The sequence below is a fragment of the Phoenix dactylifera genome, unplaced genomic scaffold (genome assembly GCF_009389715.1).
Source record: "Phoenix dactylifera cultivar Barhee BC4 unplaced genomic scaffold, palm_55x_up_171113_PBpolish2nd_filt_p 000214F, whole genome shotgun sequence".
Classification (NCBI taxonomy): Eukaryota; Viridiplantae; Streptophyta; class Magnoliopsida; order Arecales; family Arecaceae; genus Phoenix; species Phoenix dactylifera.
The window spans coordinates 787,007-806,866 of record NW_024067725.1 but is presented as its reverse complement, the minus strand read 5'-3'; the positions used below and the strand labels follow the sequence as shown (position 1 = coordinate 806,866).

At 37.3% G+C, this 19,860-nt stretch overlaps 1 protein-coding gene across 2 annotated transcripts in view; it reads left to right on the top strand.

The window, feature by feature from the left end:
• LOC103715364 (E3 ubiquitin-protein ligase RFI2-like) overlaps positions 1-14,174 on the top strand; it is a 36,481-nt gene extending 22,307 nt beyond the window's left edge. The window contains exons 3-6 of one of the 2 annotated variants that reach the window (XM_017844769.3): positions 7,942-8,000; positions 12,720-12,745; positions 12,855-13,245; positions 13,327-14,174. In XM_017844769.3, the coding sequence (XP_017700258.1) occupies positions 7,942-8,000; positions 12,720-12,745; positions 12,855-13,245; positions 13,327-13,861 (1,011 nt within the window). In that variant the 3' untranslated portion in view covers positions 13,862-14,174. The remainder of the gene's footprint in view (positions 1-7,941; positions 8,001-12,719; positions 12,746-12,854; positions 13,246-13,326) is intronic. The other variant, XM_008802964.4, reaches the window with a different exon arrangement.
• The last annotated feature ends 5,686 nt before the right edge of the window (positions 14,175-19,860 follow it).

The window sequence follows — 19,860 nt, the reverse complement described above, 5'->3', positions numbered from 1 at the left end:
ATCAATAAAATACAGAATATAAAGTCAATTTAAATATATACCAACATCTAAAATCTCATGGAGTGGTAATGTCTCTTGTAGATATCAGGATCATCTTCGTAATAAACTTCTGATTTTATGAAGGGTGAATTAGGCTTCTCAAAAACTTAAATATAATGCAGCACAATAAAAATTTGATAGATAAATATTAATTTCAGCAACTAACGAATAAGTATGCAAAAAATCAATGCAAACAAATCAAGTGACAAAAACACAATTTTATAGTGGTTCGGTGTCAATTCTGCACCTACGTCCACTTCCTAAGACACCCTTCTTGAAAATTTTCACTATAATTTTTTCAGGATTACAGTCCGATTGTTTTACCCGAGTTTATAATCAACCCAGTTGATTTTCACAGGTAACCAACCAAAACCAACACCGAGCCTATCCTCAGGCTCAGCATAATTCAATTTATGGTTTGGATGGATCTTTCGTCAAGTTTCAATCCTTGAAACTTGCCACAACAGTGTATAGAAAGTAATGTGTAAACACAATAAAGTACAACTTTTGAATAATAAATACAAAGTAATAAATTGAGCTTGACTCAGTTGGTTGGCTTTGATTAATCTTAAGTGCACTTCACCAACTCTCAGTTGAAGAGAATATAATCTTTCAACTCTTAATAAATGTTCTTGAGTATTTTTCTCTTTGAAGCTCTCTTCTTTTTGTTTTTTTCTTTCGTTCTCTTGTTTTTGTTGATTTCTTTTTGCACTTCTTGTTCTCTCTTTATTTTTTTTGGTGTTTCCATACATTTATACCATTTGAAAGTGGTTGGAACACTCTTCTAGCTAATAGATAGGTTGAAAGAGCTACTGTAACATAAAAACAATCATTCTGATTTACAGAAAAACTAGTCGTTGCTGTTGTTAGGCGCAAATGGGTCGACTCATCATCTCTAGGAATCGACTCGTGATCTTTAGGGGTCGACTCAAACTTGCTGTTATTTTTTCTGTGCTCTATCTTTCTTCTGCAATCACGTGGAGTTGGCTCGTTCAGTTCGGGGGTTGACTCGTCTGGTAATGGGTTGACTCGATATTTTGAAGCGTTGACTCTTCAACGGACGGAGTTTTACTGCTTTCTATGTTTCCACTGTGGTCGTTCAAGGGTCGACTCGCTTGTTTTTAGGGGTTGATTTTTGTTTGACTAGAGTTGGCTCGTGTTTGTCATAGGTCAACTCGCCAATTGGATAAAATTTTGAACTCTATCTTTTCTCTATGGCCAGTCGGGGTCGACTTGCTTGTTTTTAGGATTGGCTCGTGTTAGATTGGAATTGGCTCGTGTTTTTTATGCGTCAGCTTGCCAATATGAAAAATTTTGCAGCTTTGTATTTTTTGAGACTGTTCTGGGGTTGACTCGTGATCTGCTGGAGTCGACTTGTGATAGTGTATAAGTCAATGATAGTGTGCCAGGGTCGACTTATTGCAAATTGAGAGTTGACTCTTGAGATAGCTCAGAACGAAATTTTCTGTGTTTGCATGTGAGCTTCCAAGGATTGCTTCATGGATAGCTTGAGTCATCAGAGAACCCAACAATTTTTCTAGGAGAAGGGCGTTGAGGTCTTTCACTTCTTGAATAGTTGACTTTGGCCTTCTAAGCTCTTGATAGTGATTTGAAAATCTTTCTTACTAAATCACTGTTAGTATAAGATTTTTCAAAGCTTTTAATACTGTTAATGATATTAGTAAAGCGAGTAAGCATTTTAGTGATTGACTCACTGGAATCCATTTTAAATAGTTTGTATTTATGTACAAGCATATTAATTTTGGATTTTTTGACTTGGTCAATGCCTTTATGAGTTACTTCCTGCCTATCCCAAATCTCTTTAGCAGAATAACAAGTTGATATGTGATTAAACTCATTAGTATTTAGTGAGCAATAATGAACATTATGGCCTTAGCATTCAGCCGTGCCATCTTTTTATCAAATTCATTCCATTCTTCTTCGGCTTTGGGAAGAGACACACCATCAATAATTTTTGTGAGTGTGTGAGGACCATTAACTATGGCATTCCACATGTCATAGTCTAGTGCTTGAACAAAGATGCGCATGCGTGCTTTCTAATAGGTATAGTTTGTGCCATTAAAAAGTGGAGGTCTATTTGTGTCCCTCGACATGAGATTCCAGTTGGGATTGTCATATATCTGTGACTCTTTGACGGTTAGGTCAATGAGAGGATTGAGTACCAGTCTCTGATACCAGTTGTTGCCTAGCTATGCTGCCCAAGAGGGGGAGAATTGGGCTTCTTGAAAACTTAAATTTAATGCAGTAGAATAAAATATAGGTGAATAGTTATTTCAGCAATTAACAAATAAGTGAATATGCAGAAAATCAATGCAGACAAATCAAGCAACACAAACATACAAAATTTATAGTGCTTTGGTGCCAATCTTGCACCTACATCCACTTTTCAAGACACCCTTCTTGAAAAATTTCGCTATCATCTTTTTAGGATTAGAGTCCTATTGTTTTACACAGGCTCATAATCAACCCAATTGATTTTCACAAGTAATCACCCAAAACCAACACCAAGCCTATCCTCAGGCTCAACATAATCCAATTCACAGTTTGGATAGACCTTTTCTTAAGTTTCGGTTCCGAAAATTTGTCACAATAGAGTATAAAAAGTAATGTGTCAAACACAATAAAGTACAACTCCTGAATAATAAATACAAAGTGATAAATGGAGCTTGACTCGGTTGGCTTTGATTGATCTTGAATGCACTTCACCAACCCTCAATTGAAGAGGATATGATCTTTTAACTCTCAGTAAATGCTCGTGAGTATTTTTCTCTTTAAAGCTCTTCTTTTTGTTCTTTTTTTTGGTCTTATTTTTGTTGATTTCTTTTTTCACTTCTCGTTCTCTCTTTGTTTCTCTTAGTGTTCCTATGCATTTATACCATTTAAAAGTGGTTGGAACACTCTCCTAGCTGTTAGACAGGTTGAAAGAGTTGTTGTGATATGAAAACAACCATTCTGATTTATGGAAAAACTAGCAATTGCTATTGTTAGACGCAGAGGGGTCGACTCGATATTTTCATTGGTCGACTCATGGCCTCCAGGAGTCGACTCGTGATCGTTAGGGATTAACTCGAATTTGCTGTTATTTTTGCTGCGCTCTTTCTTCTGTGGTCATTGTGTAGTCGGCTCTCTCAGTTCCGGGGTCGGCTGATCTGGTGACAAGGGTCGACTTAATGTTTTCAGGGGTCGACTTTTTAATGGACTAAGTTTAACTACTTTTTGTCTTTCTACCATGGCCGTTCAAGGGTCGACTCGCTTGTTTCTGGGGTTGACTCTTGTTTGACTAGAGTCGGCTTTATTTCTCATTGGTCGACTTGCCAATGTGAAAATTTTCAGCTCACTGTCTTTTCTTTATGGCCACTTAGGGGTCGACTTGCTTGTTTCTAGAATCAACTCGTGTTAGATTAGAGTCGGCTCATGTTCTTCATGGGTCAACTTGCTAATATAATGAATTCCATAGCTTTCTGTCTGCCTTTTGAGACTATTCTAAGGTCGACTTGCGATCTACTGGACTCGACTTGTGAAAGCATATCAGGCAGTGACAATATGTCAGGGTCGACTCATTACAAACTAAGGGTCGACTCTTGAGATAGCGAGATTTCAAGGATTGCTTGAAGGCCTTTTAAGAGTTGTAAATCTTGGTATAGAGCTTCAGATAAATCATCTTCATTAGAGAGATACTGAAGGCTTTCTTCTTGGCTTTCTGAAATCAATTAAGCATACTTAAGGTAATAGATTAGCGATCCTTTTACTCAATTATTTTGCATCATCGAAATCAACCCTTTAGGGTCAACAACATTCATACCCAAACTTGAATAAAATGGTACAAAATTTTCATGGAGAATGGCATTCATACCCCTAAGCATAATTTTGATTTTGTAGTATTTTTTGAATTTTATTTTAATTTTTAATTTTTAAATCTGAATTTTTTTAATTTAAAAATTATAGATTGAATGAAAATCTAAGATCTTGGTGCCATCGTGTAGATTTTTCCTAAATTTACAACATATCATGAAATAAGACTAAAATATGAAAATTTAACATGACCTTACCCTATTTTTTCAATTTACGGCGAATTTTTGGCCTCAAAATTAAAAAAAAGTTACAGAAATAAAGAGTGGAGAGTGCTATTATCTAATTTCAGCAAAATTCAGGTTGAAATCCATGAAAACAACAAGATTAGGCCAATTTTTAGTTTTTTAATATAAAAAGGGTTTGGAAGGCATTGAGAGCTCACGAGAAGGGGGGCGGGGGTGCTCTCAGCACCCCCAATTATTAGACTTACATGAAGGGGGGGGGGGGGGGGGGGCGTATGCATGCCTGAATCGATGCAAACCATCTGATTGGCATCGGTACCGTATGGAACCGCCTGGTTTGGTGTGGTTCGGGTCATTTCTAGGCCAAGGAGGGGAACCATCCCAGTTCTCATCTAGCATGGTATAGTACGAACCGAATTGCCCAATTTGGGATGGTTCAGCTAACCTTGCGTGTATGCGGACATGATAATAGTTTAGGATAAAAGATATTTTAAAAAATACATACTTATCTTTGTTAGTGTTAATATTTCTTTGTTGAGAACTTGGAACCTCTTGTTTTGATAGCTTCAACTCTAATTCCATCATGTAAACTTGGAAACTTGTGTGCATGCTTGTGTGAGGCCGTGCACATGGGCATGTGTGCTTTTGTGCGTGTATGTCTAATAACATTATTTAGATAAAAGATATTTAAACAAAACACTAAGACATCTTGTTGTGTTAATCTTTCTTAGTTGAGAATGTGGGACCTCTTGTTTTGATAGCTTCAACTCCATCTTGTACCACTTCAAAACTCAATGACTTCTATGAATTCGAGTTCCCTGCTTTGTGGAATAATTTGCATTGTGAATCTTTAATTGATGCTAAACAAGAATCTAATAAAAACATGGTACATGCTTTGATAGGAATTGATTTATGACAAAAGAGCTGCACATATGAAAAGGGAACCCCTCCCTCCCCCCACCCCTACGCCCCCCAGATTGGGAAAGGGCATCTAGGATTTCTAGTGATGCTTCTATTATACCTTTGCTAATGAATATCAACAAGATTAGTTGATAAGAGGGAAGAAATGACAGTTTTCTAATCTAGAAAAGAGTAAGAGGTTGACTAACATATGTTTCCCCTAGAGAAGTTAAGTCGCATACAAGTAAGAAAGAAAGGAGTGAAGAAGGAAAAGAGCACCAGAAGGGGATGAAGATAGAAGAGCAAACATAAGAAAAAAAAAGGGATAGACTTCATAACGATTTGTTTGGAATCAAGTTGCACAACCTCGGAGCTTCATGGATTGCTATATATAGAGGCACTTGAATCACTCAAAGTCACGGGCTGAAGTACATTCTGACTATCCCAGTTTGTGGTTTTTCTATACCTTAAAATAAGACACCAAAAGATTCTGGAGTTTTACTTATTCGAAAACAATTCTTGACGTATCAAAACTTAAACTCTATAGATATAGTAATGATCCCATTTTTGTTTAAACATTTTGACAAGAAAATGATAGATAATCTGTGATTTTTTGCGCACACCACTTATTATCAAGCTCAATATTTACTGATGTCTGATCAAGAAGTTATGCTGCTAATCACCAATGTTCCTTTGGTCGCAACTGACACCATATCAACAAATTTTCTCTTATCATTTAAAATCTGATGGCAACTTCAACAAGTTGAACATGTAAGGTATGTCTAATCATGTATGAGAGATGCTCAGTATCAACCTTCTGGTCTTATTTAAGACATGGAAAGAGTCTAGACGAGGGCCTAAGGTAATTTGATATAGAGAACTGCATCTGCCACAACTTATAGCCATAGTGCTGAAAAGAAATGTGATTTTCTTCGGCAATTTTGTGAAAAAAATTGCGTGAGAACGAAGAACCTACACCATGACCTTTATTAATGTTGAAAAGTATTATGATGAAAACCAAGTTAGCATACTTAAATGGAGTCGAGTAAGAAAAGCATATCGAATGGGTGTATTAGTCTAATAATAATGATATGTATGTAGATATCACTTGTGATAAGACTAGGGATATTTATGGCAAATTGATGTTCATGAGGAATTAGATTTCATGCTAGTCTAATAATCATGATGTGTATGTAGATATTGCTTGCGATGAGACTGGGGATATTGATGGCAAATTGATATTCATGAGGAATTAGATTTCATATGGTGCATATATTTGTGGATAAATTGTTGCTGAATGATGAGATTGGAGAAAGTTAAATAGGTCTTACTAAAGAGGGTTTGAGATATTAAACAGTTCTAGGAAAAAAATGGATTCATGGAGTGGCAATTTAGCAAGATTGCACAAGGAGATATTGTTGTAAGTAGAACTAACAGGATCTATCTTTCTTTATCAAGATGCTTACATAAATTGGCTTTCCCATTTGTAGGTCGAGTTCCATTTAATATAGAGGTTGATATAGATACAAAGTAAAGAAGAAATTAGTGTTTAATTGTAAAGGACGAAAAACAGACTTGAGAACCTGCTATTATCACGTTCTGTGTCTCACTAGATCGCATTTCTCTGCATTGCATCATATTGGTGTAGCTAAATCAGAAAATGCAACTATAAAATCATTTTGAACTCATAGATTTTCTTTTAAATATGGTACTGGATGTAAGTATAAGTTTATTGTAACATATAATTCCAATCATCATGACATGTCTCAGGGATGTGGGTGTAAATTGGCAGTTGTAGCCTTGGGTCATAATCTGCCTTCGCTGGAACTAGAGCTAGATGTATCAGGCTTGACCTGAATGCATGCTAAGAGGAACAGAGGAAAACAAACGGGGAGGGCCGGGGTTGGGGGTTGGCGATTTTGAAAAACCGTGGTGTGAGGCAACACATAGACCTTAAGACAGAAGGCATATAAGTTTCATAAGTTTTCCTTCATATTAACAGATATATGAGAAAGAAAAGATTTAAGATATGAGTTTCCTCCTACTGACTAAATTTGCATAGGAAAAGTTTCACTTGTGAAAAGTATATCGAAATGTAATGAATTTTATGTTATCCTCGGCACTATTTTTGTGTAAACCTTAAAGTGCATGGAGAATTTCTTGGCAGACACAAGTTTGGCCTTGTGATCCACACATAATGTCATGCAAAAGTGAATTAGGTTGCCCCTCGTATTGTATTGAAAACCTACTGTACATATGGCTCTTACTAGGGCATCCTATAAAGTGCAAGGTGTTGCCAAACATGAGCCTCTTCTTGCAATATCTATGCCCCACCTCATATTGTAAGAACCATGAGTTTATATCGCTTGTACCCTGAGCCTTTAGGCATTTTTGGAAAGTGAAACCTTGAGGTGTAAGACAAGATCCACCTAAAATAAGGACTTCTTTTTTTCAAAGGACAAGAACTAGTTCGAGTCACCATTTCAGGAAGAGGTGATTGATGAGATTCAAGTTTTAACCTTCTCTTGCTGTGAGGAGAGAGCGAGGTGTGACAATTCTTGTTACTTTAAGTGATTAAGTGGTTATGGGTTGAAATAAGGAAGTTGCATAGAGATTTGGTTACCTTATAAAGTAATTCAAAGGCTCAAATTTGATTCTTTTTGTTATAACCAACCCTAAGATGAATTCCTCCCTTGAGCCTGGTTATCTAGGCTGAAATCTGAATCTCAAGCCTGCAACCAGAATACAAGCCTGCAATTATGCGGACAACCATTAGGAAAATCATGTTGGATAAACCTGTTGACACCCTTATGTGCAATCAGTTTTTAGTTATGTGGTTTTAGCACTGACTTGCTCATCAAAGATGAAATTAGAAATATTATCTTCCATTTTTTTGCACTTTTAGGCTTTACATAACATTAACATCAATGTAAATATTTTTTTGCAGCCGTTTGGATTTCAGTGGTGTCCTTTCCGTGGGTTTACGCAACTTGCATCATTATTCGAGTAAGCTTGTTTCTCAACTGCAATTGCATCTTCTTTGTTCTTTTATCTTCCTTTTTAATTACTTTTGGGCCAAATAGCTTATTTTGCATTGAGCTATTTAGACTTGTGTTTGATATTTGTGTCATGCATTGTACATTATCTATTACTGCAATTTGCTTTGTTAGTTGCCATATTTGCACTGATTTGTGTACGCTGAGAAACTTATTGGTGATAGCTTGAATGTTTGTGAGCATATGGCCTTGAGTTTATGTCGTATAACAGTATCGAAAGTTTCTTGATATGCAGGAATGCTGATTTAGAATATTTTGATTTTGTACGTACTTAAAATTGATTCTTTCATTTGTGTTGCTCACCTTTATGCTTTGATGCGCACATGGCTTTTCAATCTTCTCTACTTGTTTAGTATGTTAATTTGTGCTACTTGTTGGTTATTTCATCTTCTTATGGATATGCTAGGTATTTGCCAAGACTTTGCACGGTCATATTCTCATTGTGCTTTTATCATTTAATTTTTGTATTAATGACTGTGTTTTACATGGCTATATCTCACATATATAGGTCTCAGTTTTTCCATTTTAACAAGGATCATGCTCCCATAAGTTATATTCAGTTCTATAGAGGTATCTAGGTTTTGTTTCAACTCTAATCATGAGGCTCATCGTTGACCTTTGCCCCCTCAAAATTAGCTGTCTCAACTTTTGTATCCTTATGGATGAAAACAAATGTTTTCCTAGGATGGTCAGAATCCTATGATTGTCTGCTTTCAGTTTTGCCCTTGTTCCTACCTAGTTTCTACTAGAGGCTGTTTTTCACTTTAGGTCCTTAATTGGTAATTGTTTAGTACATCCACCAATTAAACATGGAAAACACAAGTTGTTTTTGTTTCTCCTTAGGTGTTATCTTGAAGTTAGCGGTCGAAGCTATCTCCCTTTGCATGGTGAATTTAGGACTCCAAACATGTCCTACAAGTATGTTGGTTACCAGGTTTTTCCTTCTCTACTCATTCCAACCATCCATTATTGAATATATTGCCTTTTCTAGGGTTAAAACTGGATTGGATACGGATCGGATACCAGTACATGCATATCCATATTTGTTTTATTTGAAAAATATAGATACAGAAATGGATATTAGTCAAATAAAAAATTCTTATTCGTATTTATTTTATACAGATATGGATACAAATTGGATACCGGAAATATGGATATAAATACGGATATAAGTTGAATAATTAAACTTTATGACCATAGAATCAAAGATATTACTAAGTGGATGTTAAATCAATTTAATAGCATGTTAATATGGTTATATATTTCTCTTAAAAGTTCATGAGTGCTATATAAAATTAAATATGGTTACAAATAAAATCGGATATTCGGATACGGATCGGGTCTATCCATATTCATTTTCTTTGATGGATATAGATACGGATACAAATATTAGTTGGATGCTCAAATTTCTATCCATATTCGGAAAGATTTGGATATGAAAACAGATCCGGATAGATATAATCTGGTCCACTTTCACCCTTAGCCTTAATTTTTCTTTTTTCTGGAGCTGAGTAATATTTTCTTGATAATTATCTTTCCTCTTAAACTAAGTTTTTTTGCCTTCTCTTTCTCCTCCTGTTGATCCTCTCCTTATGCCCCTATTTCATACTTTTCTGCTCTTCCAGCGCCTTCTATTGCACATTTATACCAACCAGTATGGTGGTCATATGTTCAAAGATGTTCGATCAAATAGGTCCAGAAGCTGTCATTAGTTTCATTGTAGTGATCTTTCCTCTCTGATTTCCCATTCTCACCTTGGTATCTTCTCTATGTCATCATTTTTTAGTTTTAAAAGCTTATCATTCTTTCCTTTTTTTCATTCTAGCTAATTCTTCCAACTTCAATATTTTCCTGCAACCATCCACTTTCAGCAGGTACCACCAGTGTATTATTATAAGAAATTTGTTTTGCTCCTGTATTTGCCTTTCAGCTTTAGACTTCAGCAAATCAGATGATTGATGCAAGTATTTTAAGCTAAAAGGAAGAGCCTTCTTGCATTTCTTAATGATCCAAACAAGCATGCTTTAGAGGATCAAAGGTCATCACATGACAGGAAGCGGACAACAAAAATATTTATGTATGTGTTGATAATGTTAAAATATGTTATACGAACCCTTTCCGTATTTTTTTAAATGAGGCATCATGGACTTTGTTATATGCAAATGATCTAGTGTTGGTTGATGATTTTTAAACAAGTGGATGTTAAATTATAAAGAAAGTTTTAAGGATATGCGTTTAAACGATTTAGAGTTCTATTGCTAAATCACATATCATTTCATCTAAGGTTCGTCGTTTCGGTACTGGACCCTATATCGGTGCCACACTAGAATAGTGTCAGTACGGTATGCTACGGAATTTTTTTGGCGTACCGAGTGTCGGTATGCCACCCATATCTGGTACTGGTACCGAACTGATACGGTACGGTATGCTCTATACCATATTGCCTGGTTCGGGCCGATACGACGTACCATGATTTCATCCATCATCGTTACTTTGTGTGTTATCTCCTTGAAGTACATAGGAATTGAATATCAAACATTAAGAGATTAATTGCCATTTCACTCGTTTTTGCTATTTTCTCGGGCACTGATACACTCCCCACATCTCCTGTGCTACATTACCTTTATTAATAGATACTCTACGTATGATTTACTTTGAGTTAAAAGGTAGCACTAGTGTAAGTAATTCCACATACAATTACTATTATTCTCTTAGGTTTAGGATTTTTTCCAAGATATTGCTACTATGATGGAAGAAAAGGCATAGTAATTCAAATTATAAGGTTTAAAGGAATAATATGTTGGGGAATTAGATTTTGAGTCACATTATGAAGCTATTAAGTAACTAAGAAACGGTTTAGAAATTTAATCAATATTTTTAAAAGCAATCCATCCTCATGCGAAGAGGTTGAACCATTGAAGCAATTATTTTACTTACATGGCTGATGCAAAAATTTGAAATGAAAAGGAAGTTTAGGAATAGAGTGATCCCCACAAAGCTTATCATGAGGCATTAAGGGTTATTATATGGTCTGTGAAGTGGAAGATACCAGTACAGAATTAGTGAGGATATTCTATGAGGGGCCCCTTGGTTTATCTTATAGGCAAATTGGTTAGTCAAGATTAAAAGGTTGAATTTTACACTGAAGATCAGAAAGTTATAAATATATGGTTTCACTATTTGCCAGGATAAATGAAGGGCATGGAATGCTACATTAGGCCATGGAATAAACTCATTAAATGAGGAATGAGATATTGACAGTCATTTTTGGTAATGTGGTTCCATTGGCAAGACTTCCTCCAATTGAAGATGTGGTTTGTTACAGTGAAGATGTGCTTTTGGAGGGAGATGGATAATGTGTATCAAAGGGTGTCCTACTACTGGTGGGTCTAGGGAGGGTTAGAAGTTCGCAGCTTTCTTCCCATGTGTAGAGAGGCTATTTCTGTATTTCGAACCTGAGACACCTTGATTAGAATGAATTGTCCAGGCCATAATGTGTATGTAAGATTCATTTTACCTAGAGAATAATGTTGGGCATGGGTACGTATGGGCCTGGACCTTCGTCTTAATCAATAAGCTTTTCCCCATCTATACAGAGTCATAAAGATGCAGGTCCAACTTGATGAATCAAGAATGGTGTATGAACAGTGATTAAATAACAAAAATGAAATCAATGGTATGCGGTAAAAGGACGGTTAAGAGCCTGAAACAAGTAAACTATGTGGCACTTAGAGTGAGGTCCTACAACTTGAAATGTATTCGAAAAGTTCACCATAAGTCAATTATGGCTAGTGAAGTTGTTCTTAGATAAATGTTGGAGGTTTAGAAATCATGCATGATAGAGCACAGAACTTGATAAAGGTAGTAAAATGACAGTTAATGATACTTTCATTCTGAAGAAATCTGCATTTACAAGAATAACAAAAATAGAGCCATTAAGGGAATTTGAATCCATGTGATAAGGCTGGTTTTTAATGATTGACCAATATATTTTGATCAATATGCTGGGTTTATCCCATGATTTTAAGTATTGAATATATCCTTGTCAACGTTCTTAGCTTTTGGCCTGCCCGTATAACATTAGTAAAATGAGCAAAAAAGAACGATGGAGGGAAGGTTATTGATGAAGGTGTAATTGGTGTTCGCTTTGAGTTTGAAATATCCCTCTCATTTTTAGGTCTTCATTTTCTACTTTTAAACCAATTAAGTCAAATTTATGAAGCTATTATAGCCACAAACACCAATTCTATATTCATAGGAAAAATGTAAAGAATGATTGCAGTTTAAGTGGTGGTTCTCTTGATTTTCCCATTGAGTAAAGAAGATTTTACTTTACCCAATGGTCCTTTATACTATTAAGTTGGACATGATGATTATGTCTGAAGAATTCAACTCCAAATTGGTACAAGCCCATGGGTTGGATCATGCATCAAATTCTGTGATGTCAATGCATCATGAGGTTGCCGTAGGATTCTTCTAGCTTGGAGCTTATTCAGAAGTTTTATGCCTAGGAATTTCTCCAACTTAAACTACCATTTCTTATATTGCATATTGCTTTCCAGATTAGTATTTGAGAATGTAAAGATGCTTGCTAAAATTTTTGTACATGGCCTATATATCTTGATTCTTGATGCTAGCGAAATTGACTTCAGAGTTATTCTGCCTGCAGGGAAGGAGAACCCCAGCCAAGCTCTTGTAAGCACTTTGCCTATCTCAGAGCAATAATTCTCTTTTTAGAAGATCTTATAACAATTAAGTAATGTTATCTTTATATTGATTTTTCTTGCTCTTTGCATCATCAAAGATCATGAGTTAATGGGCAACTCAGCATATGGAGACCATTCAAGTGCTTCAAGTAGTTCTCATGCGTGCCCATACTTGGCCATGCATGGGTTTCCTCATGCTACACATGCTGCACCTTCAAATTCTTCTGACTCTCTTCCGGACAATGGTCCATTTCATCGACATCCAACTAGCTTGGGAGGACAATCATCGGCTGATATGATCAACTCCCACAGTTTTCCTGCAACTGAGCCACAAAACCACAACTGGCAGCAACAGCATTCCTTTTCATTTCCTTTGCCTGGAAATGGCGATCAGTCTGCATCTCAGTTTGGTTTGAGGTTATCTAGAAATGATACCGGCAGCCAGCAGAGATTAGGATCATTTGTGCATCCCCACCCTCTTATGCATGGGTAAATATTATATCTTTTTGCTATAATGTTTACATGTTTTCCTCTGTCTCTAGTGGACCTATATTATTGGCTTGACATCAGATACTACTCTCTTAACTATTGCAGGTCTGTTGCACGCAGTGGAAACAATTTAGTCACATCACTAGGACCACCAGTTATAGGGGAGGTTAGGGGTCATAGTCGGGGTCTTGGCAGTCACATCTATCTTCAGTCTGTATCTTCTTCGTCGCTGCAAACCTCTCCCTTTGCTCCGATCAGGAGAATGAGGCCAAGGGGTTTAACTCTAATTTCTTCAGTCGCATCCTCTTCCTCAGCTGAAATTGGCGGTTTCTATGGCTTCTCTGTATCTGGATCTATAAGCAGGAATCATCAAGAAGGTGAGAACATCGGCAGACCTATCGACCGGTTTTATGGATGGGGTAGAGAGGGTTTCTCGCCGCTACCCTGGATCCCAGTTGAGGGTGAATCCCAGTGGTGGAGTCCTTTTAATCCTAATCAGAATCCTCAGCCAGGAAGCTTCGCTCAGAGAGCAGCTGCTTCTGAAAGGGTCCCACAGAGCCATCCTGAGAATGGGTATCAGCACATGCCCCCTCCTCGAATGCCACCATACATCTGAGGAGTGCTGCTGCTTAAGATGCTTAAAGATTGAACTTTGTTTTTTCGTTTTGTATATCACCCATATCGCATAAAACTTCCTGTTTTGGACGAGGGAACTGTGGATGTGGCAGTTCTGTATGGGATTTGAAATTGCGGACGGTGGTGCTACTAGGATGTTTCCTATGGTTTTATCTTTAGTAGCCCTGACTCTGGCGGTGGGCTGTGCTTTTTCTGTTTAGTCTGCTCTTGAACATTATATATAAAAGCGGAAATAGAGATGGAAACTAGGGCATAGGTGTTGTTTCTATGTTATTTATATGAACCTGCTCTTATTTCCCGATTCCGCCATCGAACTGCAATAATGCATCAACAATGTACGAGGAGAGAACTCCTTCCATGTGGTTTATAGAAATATGCTACAACCATGAATAAAACTGATATTTTGTTCTTTGATGTTACAGGCTTCATTTTGGAGAGCCAACTGATGAGCGCATCTGATAGGTATGTCTTACTCTATATCCTCTTGCAATTATAAAACACTGGAGTCCTAGCACGTGCCAAGCGAAACCTATCTACTCAAGTACTCGAGAGTGTGTGAGAGAGTGAGTGTTGTCCTGAGAGGATGGAAGTTGAACAGAGTCCGGTAGGTGGTGCGGCGTCGTTGCTGGTGGTTGAAATTTTGAAAATGAACAGCCGTTCTTGAAGAACAAGATTGATTTCACTGCAGAGGGTGGCCTGTGCACAGGTGTTGACGGAGAAGGAATTATCAATCAGCAATCAATTGAGAAGGAACCATCTCATGGTGGGGAAGAAGGTAATGTCCCACACCATTCATGGGTGTCGGTGATAAGAGAAACAAGGAATGTTTCTACGTTAACTAAGGTCACAGTCGCAGAAATTAATAATTTGAGAGCTCACTTCGAAAAAGTTGTCAAATTTTCAAGTAATGAAGTGAAAGTAGCCCAAGTGGAATGGCTGCTTGCTGTTATCTGAAAAACTGTGGGGAAGAGACTCGGCCTTGACTTCCTAGTTAACTCGTTGAAGGCCTCGACTTGGTCTTGGCTTTCTTGTCAACTCATTTTGAGGCCTTTGCTATTGGCGCAGAACCCTTCGCATTCCATTTTCAGACTGAGGAGAACATGCATAAGGCCTTTGTTAGAACCATGGAAACCTAAGTTTCGTGCGGCAGAAAAACCAAAGATGGATGAATTACTAGCGTAGTTTCCGAAATAAGTGAAGATCCTGGAGGTAGCATCAGTGGCTGGAAAACCTCTTTGGCTACATGACTGGACAGAGAGATGAGGTTGAGGAGCTTTGTTCTGAGTTTGTATTTCGGTTGATCTTAAGGAGCCGTGGCAAGGTGAAGGGGAAGATCTATCTTGGCAACCATTCACCTATGAAGAAATTCCTGTTTATCTATGGTCGAGTTGGACATGGGGCCATGGAGTGTTCATTTGAGAAAATGGTAGGCAAAATTGCATCTATTTAGAAGGGTAGCACTTATTCAAATGGGGGAAAGATAGAAGACGCTTCCCACGAACCTGACGTTTGGCCTAAGTTTAGCTACTTCTGGGACGAGGAGAGGCCTAAGGCAGTTATATCTCTGGCGGAATTTAGGCCGAAGCTTTTGAAGGGCCAAAAGCCCTCCAAAAGCACTTTTGGATTGTTTTAGCTTTCCCAGAAAGCTAAAAATAACTTTTTGGGAGAAGTTTCATTTTGAAGCTTTTCAAAAAAACTATTTTGGAGCTTTTCAAAAAAGCTATTTTGAGCTTTATCGGAAAGCTATTTTTTTATCAAAATATCCATAATAAATATAACAATTACATACTTTGTTCCTTTATAAACCTAAAAATTTGTTGGAGTCCTAATAAAGAATCCTAGCTGTGGATCAGACTCTCTTCCGTGCAAGAAAAGATATTCTTATTTTCTATTATTGTATTATATTATAAATATAATATTATATTACATTATATCATAATACATTAATATGTTATGTTAAATAATATTATGTTATATTATGAAAAATTAATGTATTCTAATAATTATAATATTTTGTACCTTTATTATTGTATTATAATATAAATATAATAGTATATTACATTATATCATAATACATTGATATCTTATGATAAATAATTTAAAATTATATTAAATTATTATGTTATCGCTTACAATGTTATATTACTATATTATAATAATAATATATTACATTACAGTAATACTATACTATATCATATATTTATATATTAATATATGTATATTTTATTATGCTCTGTTGTATAATACTATGTAATATCATTTATAGTAATTTTGTCATATAAAAAGACTTTCTCAGCTTAGAAATGTAGTTACTAAACAACAAACAACTTTTTATAAAATCTCTACTTCATAAAGCTCTACTTCCAAAAATTTCACTGCCAACAACTTCCCCAAACAGGGCTTTAATCTTCATTGCTCTAGCGCACAGTCCATTCAAAAGAGACGTTGCCCAGCCTGTTCACATTGTAGCTCAGGTGGATCAAGCCCAGAATCAAAATTTTGGGCTGGGTTGCATCACCAACCATAGCGGGTACACTGGCACCTCTTCATCACCAACCATGTATGCTACATCTATGTGCCCGGGGCAGCCTTAGATGATATTGGCTAGAGTCTGCCATGTCAACTATTTTTCGCATAGATTGTTCAACCTATTGAATATCTATATATTGACCATTGGTAAGTTGGAGTAATTAATCTATGACATTTTCTGTTTAAGGACCTATAAGCAGATCTTTCTATGAAGAGGTCAACAAATAGACAGTGGAAATTTATAGAATAGAATCTATACTTGACTGCTAAAGTCATTCAGCCATAAGGGCGTTACATTGTTTGTGGCTGAAAATAAATCCTTTTAACTTGGCCTAGTTTCAAAAAATAAAAAAGAAAGAAAGGGAGGTTGCCACTCCTCTTGCATTTGTTTGGCTATCTTCTCAAACTCATCCACCTTGGAAAGAAGTTAGGGAGCTTGGAAGTGCAGTCGCTTAGCCAAGCATGTGCTTCATCCAAGCATGTTCAACTTGACTTGCATCCAAAGCCTGTAACTCATCACGGGCTTCAGTCAATTGAGCATCTAGGGAAGCGATCAAGTGCTCCTTTGATCGTGTCTTGTCATGAAGTGCATCATAAGCATTTATGATGGGCTTCAGTTCGTCTTCAAGGACAGCCACTTCGGATTCAAACTACTCCTTCGGAGAGGTCACCTCCTTAATCTTCTTTGTCAACAAAACTAGCATATAGCTCCCTATGTTTCCTAAGGCTCCAGCCCCCAAATACATTTATTATAGTGAGTTCCAAGGTGAGCGTCCAAATACATTGAGGCCCCAATGCATTTAAGGGCCTCAAATGCTACGTATCTTTATAGCTATAAATGCATTGAAGCTCCTAAATGCATTTATGTTGGAACGTATCTCTTACTTAAAGAAATTTATTATCTTTTTCCTTATTTATACATTGAGGCCCCCAAATGCATTTATATTAGAGCCTTTGAGTTCGTTTTAGGCCCTCAAATGCATTGAGCCACTCCTACTAGCTAGAAGGTCGACAGTCTGTAGCTGGATATTGATTTGCACTTTGAACTTTGGTCATTTTTCAGAGGGCTCGTAAGGTATTCTAGGTTAAGATCGATAATGCTTGGAATCGTTCTTGTTAATATATATGGAAACATTCCATTATCTCCTTCCTTTGTACTTTTGTACTTTTGTTGTACTACTTTATTATACTACTTTGTACTTACTCCCTTTGGCTCACTCTCTATGAAAGTGTCATTCTTTGTACATATCAGTGACATAGAAACACATATAAGTCTCTCAATTCCTTCTACTCTCTCCTTTTCTACATGGTATCAGAGCTGCCAAAATTTTGATGCCTCCACAAGCTTCTCCTCTCGTGAGAGTTCACCCTAGCTTTGCTGGGTTTTCTCCTTCCCTCTCACAGTTCCCAAAGATCTTCGTGCCTTTTTGGAGTAGTTCGAAGATCGATCTCGGCAATCCAACACCGCAAGGCTGTTCGCCCAACGCCGATCTTCAATCCAGCAAAACTTCATATCCAACTGCCGCCGCATGCGTCCCCACGCACCTCGTGCATTTGCCACTCCAGATCTAGCCAAATCTCATGCGCGGCACTCTTTCCATGTGCGGCTCACCTCAGTTTTAGTCACGTCTTCCGCCATGTAAGCTTTTGCTTGTTGACTTTGACTTCCAGGCCTCTCTTTTCGCAACAATTATGGTTTTCCAAAATGATGTTACTCGTCCTATTGAGATCATTCTGGATGGGACTAAATATAAACGGTTTTTCTTAAAGAAAGAAAACTATGACGTTATGTCTTTGGGGGACTTCCTAAGCCTTAGAAGACCTCGTATGAATCCACCACAGAGTATGCGATTCACTTGGAGGAATGGAAATGTAATCAGTATAAGATTCTCTCATGGTTCATCAACACTTCAGTTCCTTCCATTCACAGCCTCCTTTGAAAGCTCAGAAGCACTAAAGCTGCGTGGGACTTCTTGGCGAACCTATACAACTGCACCAACGACGCATCACTCCAGTTTCAAATCAGACCAAGCTCTACTAGATGCGTCAGGAACCAGGTCAGTCTATAGCTGATTTGTATTCTCAAGTCACTAATCTTTGGGATCAGCTGGCCACCACAGAACCACAACTGCATTGTACCACCGACATAGAGCTCTTCACTCAATATCGTGATCGTAGGAAGCTCATGCACTTCATAATGGCTCTACGAGATGATCTTGAATCTACTCAGGCCTCCCTCCTTTATCGTGCCCCACTTCCTACTATTGACATCGTAGTTGCAGAACTAATCTATGAAGAGAATCACTGCTCTACAATGAAGTTGCAGTCTACTGAGATTGTCAGGGCTGCTGCTTGCAAGCCTTCTTTTAATCATTCTGCACCAAAGCTCCATTTATCTTTCAAAAAGCTCTTCTGTAAATACTACAAAGAAGATGGTCATGTCGTCTAAGATTGCCTGAAGTTGCGAAGGAAAAAGGCTCGCGAGTCTCGAGGTACTCTCTGGCAGGTTGCTGTGGTTGCTTCAATTATCTCATCTGCTCCTAAGTCTTCTTCTTAGACCACTGTTTTTACTGCAACTGAAATTGAGACTTTAATCCACCAGGTTTTGACTCGCGCCCTATCTATCACCTCAGGTAAATACTCCTGGTTTATAGATTCAGCTTGTTGCAATCATATGGAATCATATGACATCTGATTCCAATCTCTTTTCTATGAAAACTACCCTCAGCCCTAACCACATTATTTATACTGTTGATGGTTCTCAATTACCTGTTAGCCATATTGGATCAATTTCTACTTCCAATCTCATAATTGGTGGTACATATTTGGTACCTAAGTTGCCTTTGAACCTTCTGTCAGCCAACTTTGTGAGTTAGGTTTTAAAGTTCATTTTACTAATCGAGGTTGTGACATGCAGATCCATGAACGGGTTAGTTAATTGGGACAGGCCATAGGCCATAAGATTGGTCGTTTGTTTGAGCTAGATCACTTACAAATCCCTTTCATGGTGTCTCCACCTATTGCTGCTCTACCACCTCCTCCAGTCTTTAGCATTCTCGCCTCGGCCCTACCTCGTTGCCTCGCATTTAGTTGTTAGCTTCCAGTAGTCACCTTGGATCGATAGATTTTACTAAGTTTGATTGTCTCTCCTGTCAATTAGGTAAGCAAACTCATTTACCTTTTAAAACTAGTGACTCATCTTCTTCTGCTCCTTTTCATCTTGTCCACTCTGATATTTGGGGACCAGCTCCAATTCCCACTGAAGGGGGATCGAGCAACTTTGTCATTTTTGTGGATGATTATTTTCATTACATATGGATTTATTTTTTGCATAAGCATTCTGAATTATTTGACACTTACAAAAATTTTTATAAAATGGTGCAAACTAAGTTCTCTCGTACCATTAAAATTCTCCGATCAGATAACGCCATGTAATATAATGAGAAATCC